The 13,343-nt window shown below is 37.8% G+C and overlaps 1 protein-coding gene across 3 annotated transcripts in view; it reads right to left on the bottom strand.

Moving 5' to 3' along the window:
• The window catches only part of RASAL2 (RAS protein activator like 2), a 373,660-nt gene that overhangs the window by 1,392 nt on the left and 358,925 nt on the right, over positions 1–13,343 (bottom strand). For all 3 annotated transcript variants that reach the window (XM_023231271.1, XM_023231270.1, XM_023231272.1), the window contains 3 exons: positions 8,212–8,346; positions 6,548–6,750; positions 5,224–5,311 (listed from right to left, as the gene is read on the bottom strand). In XM_023231271.1, coding sequence (XP_023087039.1) covers positions 5,224–5,311; positions 6,548–6,750; positions 8,212–8,346 — 426 coding nt within the window. The remainder of the gene's footprint in view (positions 1–5,223; positions 5,312–6,547; positions 6,751–8,211; positions 8,347–13,343) is intronic.

Here is a 13,343-nt window from a genome sequence, read left to right as displayed (position 1 = left end):
GGAGAAGAGCATGTGATCTATGGGTTCTTAGCCCCAAAAGAGGGCATATCAGTCACATTTGGAAAGAATTCACATTGTGCTCAAAATTAAAACAATACATGGTGGCAGTGTAGAGTCACCAACAAGGTGAGGATGCAACAGCAAGAGGGGAAAAAAGCAGCCAAAAAGCTCAGACCAAGGAGTTACTTGAATATGGGGAGGGAGATGTGGCCGAAAAGGGAATGCCATCAACATAACACATGAGAACAAACAGAGAACACAGGCTCCTAGACCCATTCCAGCTCAGAGTTACTCCAGGAGGGCTGCCCAATACGGAGATTGCTTTCATTTTACTTTTGAGTCTCTGAAAAAAAATGCTTTAGAAACAATATTTGGAAACCAAGCATTGGTGAATATACATACACAAAAACCAAGGGGGAAAGAAAGAGGAAAAAAAAATAGGCAGTCTAACTAAAGGAAAGTAGGACCACTTAAAATTTTTTTATAAAATCATTTTATCAAAACATTATCAGTCTCATAAAGATTAGGTTAGAAGAGATACCCTAATCTTAGCTTCAGCAGCTCAGTAAATCATTCCAGAACCTTTCTAACATGAAGTCTATAGTTTTCAGAAAACAATATAGGAAATAGTCTTTACCTATGCCTGTAAAATTAAAAAGAAAATAGCATATGGGGAATACCTCCAAAGCCAAAAGGAGCTTTACTATCTTAGGGGTCTTTTAAATTGACCCTGAGAAAAGCATGGTAAAGTTTAGTCATGGTAAAGTTCACAGAGGAGGTGGCAGGGCTGAGGGCTGGTGCTGCTCCTTGCTATTAAAACAGCAGCTACCCAGGGCTGTCATGTAGTGCTACACTTTGGGACACATGCTACTGGGAGCAAGAAGAGTGAAGACCACGGCCCTGGGGAAAATCTAGGTAAAATCACATACCACCTGGCATCAAATAATACTTCCCTTTACTCTCCTGCTTTCTGGGGGCAGGAAAGCAGGATCTGTAAGGCAGCCGTGCTGGTGGTCACAGTTTCAAAGTATATTAAAAAAAAGAAACAACAACAAACTAGCTCTTGCTTGTCATTATCACTTAAAAAAAAATCCTTCTTTCCCTGATGGAGAACTCAAGTGGTAAGATATACAAAATCAGCATTATTAATGACCCATGCATCTGGTATAAAATGCTTTTTGGGAAAGTGATTCATTTTAAGGATAGACAAAACTAAAGGAAAGAGCTGCAAGGCTTCTAAAAAATAATAATTAAAAAAATTATAACCAAAGAAGTTTACTGGGATAACAAATACAGATCTTTGAAAAGCCAATAGGTAAGAACTGGCCAGCGAATACTAGAAAACAAGAGGTAAGAGCTAAATATGATATTCCCCCCTCCCTACTCACATTATTAGGAATGAGCTCTAAACTGAGTAACTGATAATTTCCAGAATCGGGATAAATTATAAGGCCTCAATACTAAGGAAATTAGGATTCTCCAGGGTTCATCCAAAAATAAATTATTCATGAAAAACTTGATTTTTAAAGGGTCAAAAAGAAGGCTAAGAATGACTGTAATTACTTATTGCCTAAAAAGGTAACAACTGAAGACAAACAGCCCCCCTACTAAACAGCAGAAAGTTTCCACATAAAGAAGCTCCCTTTGTATTTCCCCCTATTGCCAACCTCTCAAAATAAAACAAAAAAGTTAAAAAAAAATCAAATAGAGACTTATGAAAGTCAAGTTCAGTTGGCAAAAGATGCTGGGACATTTCAATTCTGCCTGGATTGTAAGGGAAAGCAATCTAGTCCACACCTGACAGGAAGGACTTCCATGTGGGGAGTGGCAGGAGCTGGAATGTGTAGGAGGCCAGTGCACTGGGCCAGGGCTGGGAACTGCTCAGCTAGAGAACGGACGCGGGGTTTACTTGCCTGTTTGAATAATCTCATCTCCATCTATGACCTGTAATTTAACACAGCGGAGATATCACTTGCAACAGTAACTAGGCAGCTGCTTTGCTTCTCATAGGAGGAAGCCTTTCTCTGTTCTCCACCTGAGTCACATAGAGAGATCCTGGGAGCCACAATGTCTCCTCATGCTCAGGGGTGAAAGGCAGCACATTCGCTGGTCTGATATTTAAGAAATGGATCCTTATTATCACCACTAGGATCCCTATGGCCCCTAAGCTACAAGGTCCAGGATAGGTCCTTCAGCCACTCACCAAAAGGAGGGCTCATCCTTTTGCAGTTCCTGTTAGAAAGTGGCTGATGCAGGCCTGTGCCTTGTAGCATGAAATGACTCAAGAAGAGGCAGACGTTGATTTCAGGGACAAGATTTTCCTGGTGGGAGCACAAGGCTGCTGACAGAGATGAAAACCAGTTTACTGGGCACCTGTCTGGTAGTGTTTTGGGAAGTGTTGACCTAAGAGTTACTTCTCTGGGAAGCTTTCACACCAAACATGTCTTCATTCTATTAAATGATGCCAGAAGGGCTGCTCTGCTCCATCATTCACTTAAGAGAGAAGATTTATCCTTACAAAAGAAAAGATCTGATACAAAAGTCATTCATTACAAAGAATGCCAAAAGATGTTTAAAGTCATTTGCTATAATAAGATTTTAATGTATCAATAAGCCAACAGTTGGAGTTGAGAAACCTTCCTTTTAAGGACACTATAATTTTTTAAAATTTAACTATAGTATTTAGGATTTGTGCTATGCATGGTGTAGAGGTTTTCCAAATATAGTTTAGTGAATTCTCCCAACTATTCTCTGAAGATCCATAGTGGGTCTCTGGTAGAATAATTTATTATATAGTAATATCTGTGTTTGGGTAGGTAATTTATTATATTTAACCAATCGTAGTATGATTTGATTCATTAGTTGAGAGTGGTCCTTGCTGTTGAGTGGTGAGTGGAAGCAGCTGTATATTCATCTATGAAAGGTGCCTTCATTCTACCAAAATAGTCCAGAGAACCAAACCATTTCAAAACCACTGCCTTGAAGTATGGACCCAAAATATTAACTAGCTTAGCCAGACCACCAGTCTGACAGTGACTGATGGTTTGAGGATAACATTTCTCCCATTCCTGCACATGACACCCTCCTGGTTAACTGAGAGATGGTCCTTACTTTCCAGAGCATTTGAGTCCTAATAAATCAGATTCCCTCCCTGGCTTTTACCTCCTATGCCTAGCAGGTGACTTCTGCTTTGTACCCAGTCGCCTAGCCCTAATATAAAATTAGGGGGTGGGGTAGAAATCTTCAGGAGCTAATCATGAGACTGTCCTATCAGCCCGTGTACAGAACCACAACTGTGGCACACCCAAGCTCCCTCTGCTTAAGACTATTTTTTTTTTTTTCAAGACAGGGTCTCACTTTGTCGCTCAGGCTGGAGTGCACTGGTGCAAATACGGCTCACCACATCCTTGACCTCCTGGGCTCAAACTATCCTCCCACCTCAGCCCCCCAAGTAGCTGGGACTACAGGCATGAGCCACCATGTCTGACTAATTTTTGCATTTTTTGTAGAGATGGGTCTCACCATGTTACCCAGGCTGGTCTCGAAATCCTGAGCTCAAGCAATCTGCCTGCCTCAGCCACCCAAAGTGCTGGGATTACAGGCATCAACCACCTTGCCTGGCCAAGACTGATACTTTTAAACCAGCTGAAATTATTTAAAAAGTATTTTATTGCTTAGTACTAACATCTCTCCTTGTGTGGTTATTAATAGAACTTTTCTTGCTTTATATTGCTATATTGAAATTTCCAAAGTGAAAACCTACCAACATTAGTTTTCCTGACTCAATTGCCTTACTTATCCAGGCAGTTTTTCTTAAGTCTCTGGGATGAATTTTTATAGTGTGAATAGTGAGACGGCCTAGTCTCCACTACCCTTACCTCACCTACCCTGGGGGCATCTAGAAAGATTTCTTTCAAAGGACCAAGTAAGATAATTACTATAGACCTTTCTTCTGATTCTCAGCATGTCTAAGTATCCAGAAACTATAGAGTTCAAGAATCCAAAATACTTTAAGGAACTGTGCTGACTGAGACAGCATCCTCACAACTCTCACCTGACTTCCAAGTCTACTGTGTTTAAAGAAGTGTGAGGCCTATGAAGCATTCTTTCCATGACTGCGCTTTCAGCCTCACTCTCAATTTTGTTGAAAAATAAACCCCATTCCACATGGACTCTGTAAGGAATCTAGACTGTTAAGTACATGTTTAAGCGTACTGGGGGCTCTACAATATGTTGATTACTGGCTGATACCTAGAGAAGGGAGTAGGTTATCTATGCATAAAATCCTTGCTCTCATTTTTTATTTCACAGCTTAGGGTTATGATATGGTATTTAAGGTTGAAAAATGCAAACCTGGATTGGCTATCTTCAGGGAAGCAACACATTCAGTGGCTAGATCAGCCACTATCAAAACTATCAAAACGGTACCTGCTTTTTGTTATTTGCCTCACCATAAGAAATACAACCATATTTTGCAATGATAAAATAAAAAGGAGTTAGAAACATTTCTTGTCTCCTGGATTTTGCTCTAATCATTGACATGTCCCTATGAGGTGCTCTTGGCAGCCTTTATCTCATTGGTGTCACAGGTGTGAGCTATAGTGAGCAGAAGCCTAGGTTCTGATTTCAACAACCTTTTCTTTTTTTAAAGTTTTATCAAAAGCTGCTCTCTAAGCACAGCACCAACAAAGAAGAGCAGCCAAGCACATTCCAAGCAGCAATGCCAAACCCTAAACCAAAACAACAACAAGGAAAGGTACCTTTTTACAACCTTGTCTTTCCCTGGCAATTCCATTACTGTCTGAGGCAAAAGGTTGATGGCAGTGGACGTGACTGACAAGACCATGAACAGCACAGCCAAGCAATGGTCAGTGGAGGTCACAAGCCAGACACATGCAGTGCACTTTTCACAATTACCCCCTTAGAAAATGCCCTCCTTTCCATAAGGAAAGAAGCAAACCGCATCATGCACTAGGTTGAGATTTGTCAAGCAACTGCACTAAACACGCTAACACTTTGCTGAGTAAACAGACTTCTCACCAGTGAAAGAAAGGAAACGTAATGGAGGTCACATAGACACTCATTTAATCTTCAAAATATAATGTCCAGAACTTTTCAATGACCCATTTTCTGGTACCTGCCTTGGCATTTGCAAGGGTGTGAAGTCAGGAAATAATAGTTATTATAAACAAGTGCCTTCTATTAGATTCAAAGCCTGCTTACCTGTGCATCAATTATTTTCTGCTTTGCATCAATAACTGCTTGCATCTCAGCATGATCCTTCTTCAGTTCTTCTTCCACAGCCATTAGCCTAGAAAGTGGCAGGAAGGAAATATCAACATCTTCAAAGAGAGGGCTAGCTAGTGTAGAGAACAGGAAAACTCAATATCCTCTGCCCTTCTTAATAAGACACCTGCAACCATCTTTTCTTTCTTCTCCGCCACCTTGGAATAAGACATCTAAGGTCGATTTTTCTCCTTGTGCCTGGATCCCACACATTTTCATCTCCTTTGGAACAATAATCCCATAATCATTTCCTCCCTCATCTCTCTCAGATTCCTTCCTGAGCACAACTTATTTCATCTTAAAATATCAAATCAATCAACAAAAACCAAACAACCCTCTCTTAATCTCAGGTTACCCTACACCTGGCCCACTTTCTCTTCCCTTGCACAGCTAAGTTTCCTCAATGAGTACTCTATACGTAGTATGTCTAGCTTGTTTCCTGTCCACCATTCACATCTTAACTCACTGATGTTTAATTCTGCCAGTCTACCCAAATACCTCTCAGTAAGATGGTCAATGACCTCCATACTATTTAAACAACAAACAGTTCTGTTTACTTGACCTGTCCATAGCATTTTACAAATATTGAGGCATAGTGGTTATGAGCATGGAATCTGGAGTCCGGGGTTCAAATCCTGGTGCATCACTAACTATGTGACCTTGGGCAAGTGACTTAATGAATTTGTTGCCTTTTTCTTTATTTGTAAAACGAGAATAATAATGCTAAAATGAGAATAATAATGCGTAGGTGGAGGCTGTGATAAAGATTAAACAAACTATTATGTGTAAAGTGCTTAGAAAGGTATGTGTCCCATGGTGAGTGCTATACAAGTGTTTGGTAAACTTTACCCTCCCTTTTTCTCCCTTGGCATCTGCAGCACTCTCAAAAGAGGTCCTCTGGCCCCAAAGATATTCCATAAAATTCCTTTCCATATTTCTGGACTCATTTTGAAAGATTAATTTAGTTTTGGGCATTGGATATTTACATTTTTAAAACCCAGTTCTCTAAGATTTCTCAAGTAAATCACCAAGTTTTAGTTTTTTCTAATTGTTATGGTTAAAGAAAAACAGATTATCTTCATAGGAAGTGCCCAAGGTCTCATATTTGGGATACTTTAAGAGATACAGTCAATCATCCCATTTGTACTCAGTACAACAAGGATAAAAATGGCTTTTGCTGCCATTCCTTCAAGGTTCTGTGGATCATCTCAATTCTTTGTCTCCCTAACTAGCCCACATCTGCTGCCAGGTGATGTCTAACCTGCTGATGATGCTTTTCATCTGGCTGTCCTTCTCTTCCTGCTGTCTTCGGAGTCGCTCCTCGCTGTCCTCCAGTCGGGCCTTGTATTCCAGCAGCAGCTTCTGCATCTGCTGCTCCTGCACCAGCAAGCGGCGTTCATATTCCTCCAGTCGCCGGCTGGACACTCTCAGGCGCTCCTTCAGTTTAGTAATTTCTTGTTCATACTAGGGCAGAGGAGGCAAGGAGAGAAAAACTGGAATTACATTGCTTTTAGAAATCAATGATTTTCTTTTCTTTTCTTTTTTTTTTAAACAAAAGAAACCCTAAGCAGTGTAGCTAGATGCTGGCTGTGCTGTCATTCCCTATACTGTTCTTAATATTCTTTAAAATTATCAACTGGCATAAATGTTAATGGAGCATTGCCTTTCTTACTAAAATTAAATTGGCATTTTAAATCTTAACTTGGCATTCCAAATTCTACATATGTATGTATCTCTCTCTAAACTAGGCTACCATTGGTATAAGCCACATCCAATCTGTGACGATATCAAATGAGAGGGGAAAAAAAAAATAGATGAAGTACTTAAAAGTCTGACAAATCACTTACAATAAGCCAAAAGTCAGTTGTCTATAAGAGAAAAAGATTCTGTGTCATCATCTGCACTGTAGGATCTCTGACGTGTCTTAGCTCATCAGACTGCCATTCCTTTGTTCTACTAGAATTACCCCTTTAGAGAACAAGCAACATTTCTATAATGTTAAGCCCCTAAATCAATAGACTTTCATGGCAGAGGTTATTGCTGCTTTCTTCCCAACTATAAAAGTGTAAAATATTCCAGTCACAGCACTAAACAAAGGCCTACATGTTCTCTAGGGCCAATTAATATTGCTTCTTGGCCCATTTTCATAATATGACTCACCTGCCCAATTTTGTACTGCCTGCTGGAACATACATGTCTGTGTTCTAAGAAGCTTTACATAAATTCAGTGACTCCATTAGTTACATGGCCCTTTCCTGTACTGTAGTTGCTGTGGCTGGGGTTTGAGTACACTGGAATATCGTGCTGATAAAAGGAAGCTAATTGTCTGGTTGTCAATTAAATAATAGAATTCTATATATGATGTCAAGGTTCTTGTTTGATAACCCTTTTTCCCCTTGTCAACTTTTCTTTAAAAAACAAAAACAACAAAATCTAAACAACAGATAATATCCTTTTAACAATCATCTATAGACCTATACATTCTTGACCCAGAAAAGGCAAAAAACAAACAAACAAAAAAACGAAAACAAAACAAAACTAAACTAAAATCAAAACCAAATTGTTACCAAGATAAAGAAAAAGTCTTCCCCTAGGGTGATTTTGTCCTTGGGTGAAGACCAACAAGTTTATGGAAACATGAAATATTTACCTAAAATGACTAGAAATGAATAGCAGAGTGTTCTCTAGATTAAGGCATTAAAAATAAAAATAGTAGCTAACTGCCACCCCCCAGCAAGATGAACATTTTCCACGTATATTCACACACACACCACGGACCTATTTTACATAGATATGTGTAGGATGATTAACATAAGGGGTAGAGGTGAAGATGGGGTGGGAGGAGTTTATGTTCTTAGCTAGAGAATCCTTTTAGAGGCCTGCCATTTTGGGATCCGTAAGTCAATGAAGCAGACTAGGTTCTACCTTCTCAGCATGCTTGGCTTCATCTTGATTTTGCTCAGTTTCTTCCACATCCTCTTCATACTGCCCATTGTTCAGAACCCAGGCTGCTGTCCTCTCTACTGGGGACATTGTGGCAGAGTCCACAGGTGACTGAACCTGCATCAGAAACAGATATTAGCATTTCCCCTAACAGCTCACCCATGTGCTATGTTTCACAAACAGCTATTCTTGGAAGATGTTAACTGTGATCTCAGTTTTCTAATTAATGCTCTTAGCTGTAAGTATTATTTTACTAATGCCAAGGCTAGGGGTAGGGAAAGAGAATATACATTTATATAAGTATAAACTATTCTGAATAGAAAGTTGTATATAACATATCCAAAAGGCATCCTTATTCTCCCTCTAAAGAAAGTCAAAGCCTTAAAATTGTTAATTTGCCCAGTGGTGCAAAATACTGGTAGGTAACAAATTGCCTGCTGAAATTAATAAATGACCTCTGCCATAAAAGTCTACTGATGATAAAATACCAGGAAGAAAGCATAACCTGATGGTCAAAACATCTGTTTAGCCTAGACACAATCAGAAACCAAAAAACTGATTAGTGCTAAACGAACTCACAAAGTGCCCATTTATAATCAGAATGGCAAATATTAGGTTGGTGTAAAAGTAATTGTGGGTTAAACGGCAAAACCCACAATTACTTTTGCACCAATCTACTTAGTTTTCATATTAATGATTTAGAGAAAAAGAAGGACAAGTGATGCTGGTTATCTTTACAGAACACTGACTTCATGATGGATTAAGACCACTCAAGGGTCCTTATACTGGAAAATTTCTTGAATACAGGATCAAAACGATGGCTACTGGGTAGTCTATTTTCCTAATCTACTGAATAGAGATACCAATACCGTCACTACCCCCTATCTTGATCATCTCATAGGGAGCTGTGAGGATAAGACAATATATATGAAAACTCTTTGGAAACCTCAGAGTGCTACAGAGAGGTTAGATGTCAGTCATCACTATATTTATGTTTCAAAATCTGGCACTAGATATTACAATTTATATTAGGCTACTGAACATTAGTGCTTTCCCCACAAACAATGATGGAAACACACAATTTTTTTTCCATCTGTCCTGCCTCAGAAAGAGAGAGTAAGCTAAAGAGAGAGTGCAAAACTTGGCATATGAGTTAGCCTTTTATAATTAAATAGAGGGATTTGCATTTTGAGGACCAGAATTCTATAATTTCATAATTGAAGGGCATTTTCTCTCCCATCACAGCTATTACATCTTAAGGATCTTTATATCATTCTGAAATAGAACTCAGTTACTAACTCTAAATAAATATTTTAAAAGAAGGGGTATTTTGATAAACTGGAGAGTGAGGAAGACCAGATTAAAAACTGACTGCAGAGACTAAAAGGTTATCAGAGATGGGTTGGGAGAGACTTTAAAACTTGCACATGCAAAAGTAACACAGGGACATTTCTTAAAGGCATGAAGAAGGATCTGGTGTAGCTGATTTACAGATTATAGATATATATCAATAAAAATAGCTTCATGTCTGAGGATGGATGTGCATAGTTTATATAAATTGACATGTACACACTAAGCAATTGTGAATGAACTTCTAGAAATTTCTACTACTTTATTGGTCAAATCTTATTTTCAGCCACTTCCTAATATATCCTAGCACTTTCCTTGGCATACGGTAGGTGGTCAAAATAATAAAAATAAAAGTGACAAAATAGATCAATCCTAACTATTCCTTCTATTAATGATAAAGTCTTCACAAAATTGTAAAAAGGCTAGAAATATTGAATAAATAAAAAATAGTTATTGTGCTGGATTGAAAGGAAACAGAGGTGATTTTTGCTTCGTGATTTTTTTTTGTTGTAATATGTTCTTCAAATGAAAAAACTATATACTATCTTTTATATATTCTTGGTCTTATAAGTGTTGCTCTTACTTTCCAATTAGTCAATCTAATAGGCATGATATCATACAGTTCTTTTAAATGACACTGACTAGTTAAATGCACAACAGATACTCAATAAAATATTATTCATTTATTATTCTGGATTATCTTTAGAATTAATTACTAAAATATAATTTATTACTAAGAGAATATTCTATGTTTTTCCCCTAATCCTTTGGAAGGGCACCAAAGGATTCTTTTCAATGACCGTTCCATCTCCTTATAAGCTGGATTAATAGCAAAAAATATCTCTAGTTTATAGTCCAAGAAATTGAGGGAGGAGGTAAGTGGTTCAGATCCCATCTTGCCTAGGAATAGCCTTAGAAAGAAAATTTATATCCACTTTCAACATGATCATCAAAGATAATGAAACAAAAACAACAAAATCTAAACAACAGATAATATCCTTTTAACAATCATCTATAGAGCTATACAGCAGGAATTCCCATTAGGAATATCTTCCCTTTTAGATAAAGCTGTATAGGGTCTCCCTGGAAAAACAGTAATGCTTTAGGGCAAAAGAGCCTGACGCAGCAGTTTCACTGATACTACAATTAGTCACAGCCTGGCAATGCTGAGGCCAGTTCCTTGTTCTTTGCTAGTATTTACTAGATATAAACAAGACCAATTGGTTTCAGCTTCATAGTGTGAAATAGTCGGATTCCTATAAACGAATTTCTGCTATCAACACCAAAGAAAGGGCTGACTGAATTAATCCATAAACTTTGGGAGTTCTTGAAGAGGTTGGTTAGGAGACAGCTCAACAAATCCAAATGTGAAAACTGCAGCATCATATTAATAGACTTGTCAATTATCTATTTTAAAAGGTCTCTTCAAATTCAAATTTCTAAGATTAGGGTACATGCTAAATCTGAATGACTCACATATTATACAAAAAGTCTATTATTTGTACAAAGTACATGATACATAAAAAACAAAATAGAGAGGAAAATAAAAAAAAAGCAATCAAACAGAGGCTGAAATGGGTTAAAAAATTAAGACAGTTTCTTGAAAAAAAAATTTATCTATAAATTTTTTTATCAGGATTTTATTTCCTTCCTACTCATTAGACGTAGAAGACCGAAGCCAGTTACTGTGCAGACAATGGCCACTACTTTGTGCTAAGATATAAATGGAATTTGCAGGGACAAAGCTACTGATAATTACAGCCACCTACAGAACAATCCCCACAAAGAAATCCTCTAGTTTCTGGGAGAGAATTCCCCAACACAATTTGCAATTAAAATATGTAAAAGAATTTGCCTTAAAAATGTGCTGATTATATAGAACTTCAGAGGCTTCATGGGAGTGAGATGAACAAAGCAAGCAAGAAACAGAAAGATAAGAAATAAAAAACTACGCCAGGCGCGGTGGCTCATGCCTGTAATCCCAGCACTTTGGGAGGCTGAGGCAGGTGGATCACTTGAGGTCAGGAGTTCAAGACCAAGCTGACCAATGTGGTGAAACCCCGCCACTATTAAAAATACAAAAATTAGCCAGGTGTAGTGGCGGGCACCTGTAATCCCAGCTACTCAGGAGGCTGAGACAGGAGAATTGCTTGAACCCAGGAGGCGGAGGTTACAGTGAGCTGAGATCACACCACTGCACTCCAGTCTAGGCAACAGAGGAAGACTCTGTTTCGAAAAAAAAAAAAGAAATAAAAAACTAACGATGTAAGTTCAAAACAATGAACCAAAAGCCAGTGTAGGAAAAAAAAAAAAGAAACTTGAACAATCAAAATAAAGTGATTTATGCTTCAACTGATACGACAGTGGCACCACCAGCAAAAGTATAAACTAAGATTAATATTCAAAGCTGTACCTGGACATCTCACTGTGTCTGTACCCTACTTCATGCCAAAAAATATATATGTGACTCATTAATGGCTGTGACACAAAAACTAATTTTTATATTGGTTGTTTGGAGACTGTATGCATTCCCCGCCTCCCATCCATCCAGGCAGTCCTCTATTTATAACCCACAGAAACATGTATTATGTGCTTATGTGATAGGTATTATATTTTCCTAAAGAAAAAATATTATAAATGACAATTGGCTCCAGATGACCACAAAAAAGGCTATGTAATTTATAATATTAATAAACAACCAGCCTGAATCATAGGCCCTCATGGAGTCACAGAGGACTCCACGATACAGAACGAAAGGGTAAGCAGAATAAAAAAAGAAAAGAATCTTTATTTTCCTTTTCTGTACAGGGCTGGGCCTAAGCACACTTTTGAAAAGCAGGTGGAGGACACTTTCCCTGTCCTGTCCCTCTCTGCCAGATCTCATGCCCTTCACTAATCTTATTTTATCTTCAGTGCCCTTGTGCTGCTCTAAGTCCCTGAGTAGATATGTGCTTCTACACAGTATTCTGATTTCTAAAATTATGTATTTTTCCCTTCTCCTCCCAATGAACACCTTAATTCTCTGAAAGTAGTTGATCTCAACTAGAGTCTAGCAAAAAAGTGATGGGAGGAAACTACTTCACAATAAGGTGGGCATGACTGATAGCCTCCTAACACATACATTTTATGTTTATATATACACACATTTATATATAAAAAATACATATGATACATATAAAAGATATATATTTTTCCTTTTCTTCAAATACAAATGCTTACTAAATCAAACAATTTGGTAAATTTTTGGGAAATACAACAAAATAAAAATGAAAAATTTAAGACTGTAGAAAAACTTTATTACTCAGTAAAAAATGACCAAGGAGGAGGTTTAGCCCAGGAAGTCTGCTTCTAGAAACAGTTTAAGTTAGTCATGCTTTTCATCCCTTCTTCTATTTCTGTATCCAAGGATTCTATAAATAATCCAATTAAAAAATCAAAGTAGGTGCAAGGGGCTCTGATCATAGCAGACTGGAGGCAGAAGCAGCCATATCAGTAAGTGCCTAAACTGTAAAAATGCAAATATATTACAGATACAAACTAGGATTTTATTGCAGTCTCCCTGCCCAGTTGTTTTGCTGCATAAAAGGATTTGTCATAGAACTCTTTTAATCTCAAACTTTCTAGTACTATCATTAGGTTTCAAAAAAAAATTCAACTAACACAATGCTTTTTTAGGAGAAAAATCTTTTTAGATGAAAGATATATAAAGATATATATTACATATATGAAAAGTTACACGAGTGTGTGTGTGTATATTTATATAT

This window comes from Piliocolobus tephrosceles, chromosome 1 (assembly GCF_002776525.5).
Source record: "Piliocolobus tephrosceles isolate RC106 chromosome 1, ASM277652v3, whole genome shotgun sequence".
Taxonomy (NCBI): domain Eukaryota; kingdom Metazoa; phylum Chordata; class Mammalia; order Primates; family Cercopithecidae; genus Piliocolobus; species Piliocolobus tephrosceles.
The sequence above is the reverse complement of the archived record's forward strand: the minus strand, read 5'-3'. Positions and strand labels throughout refer to the sequence as shown.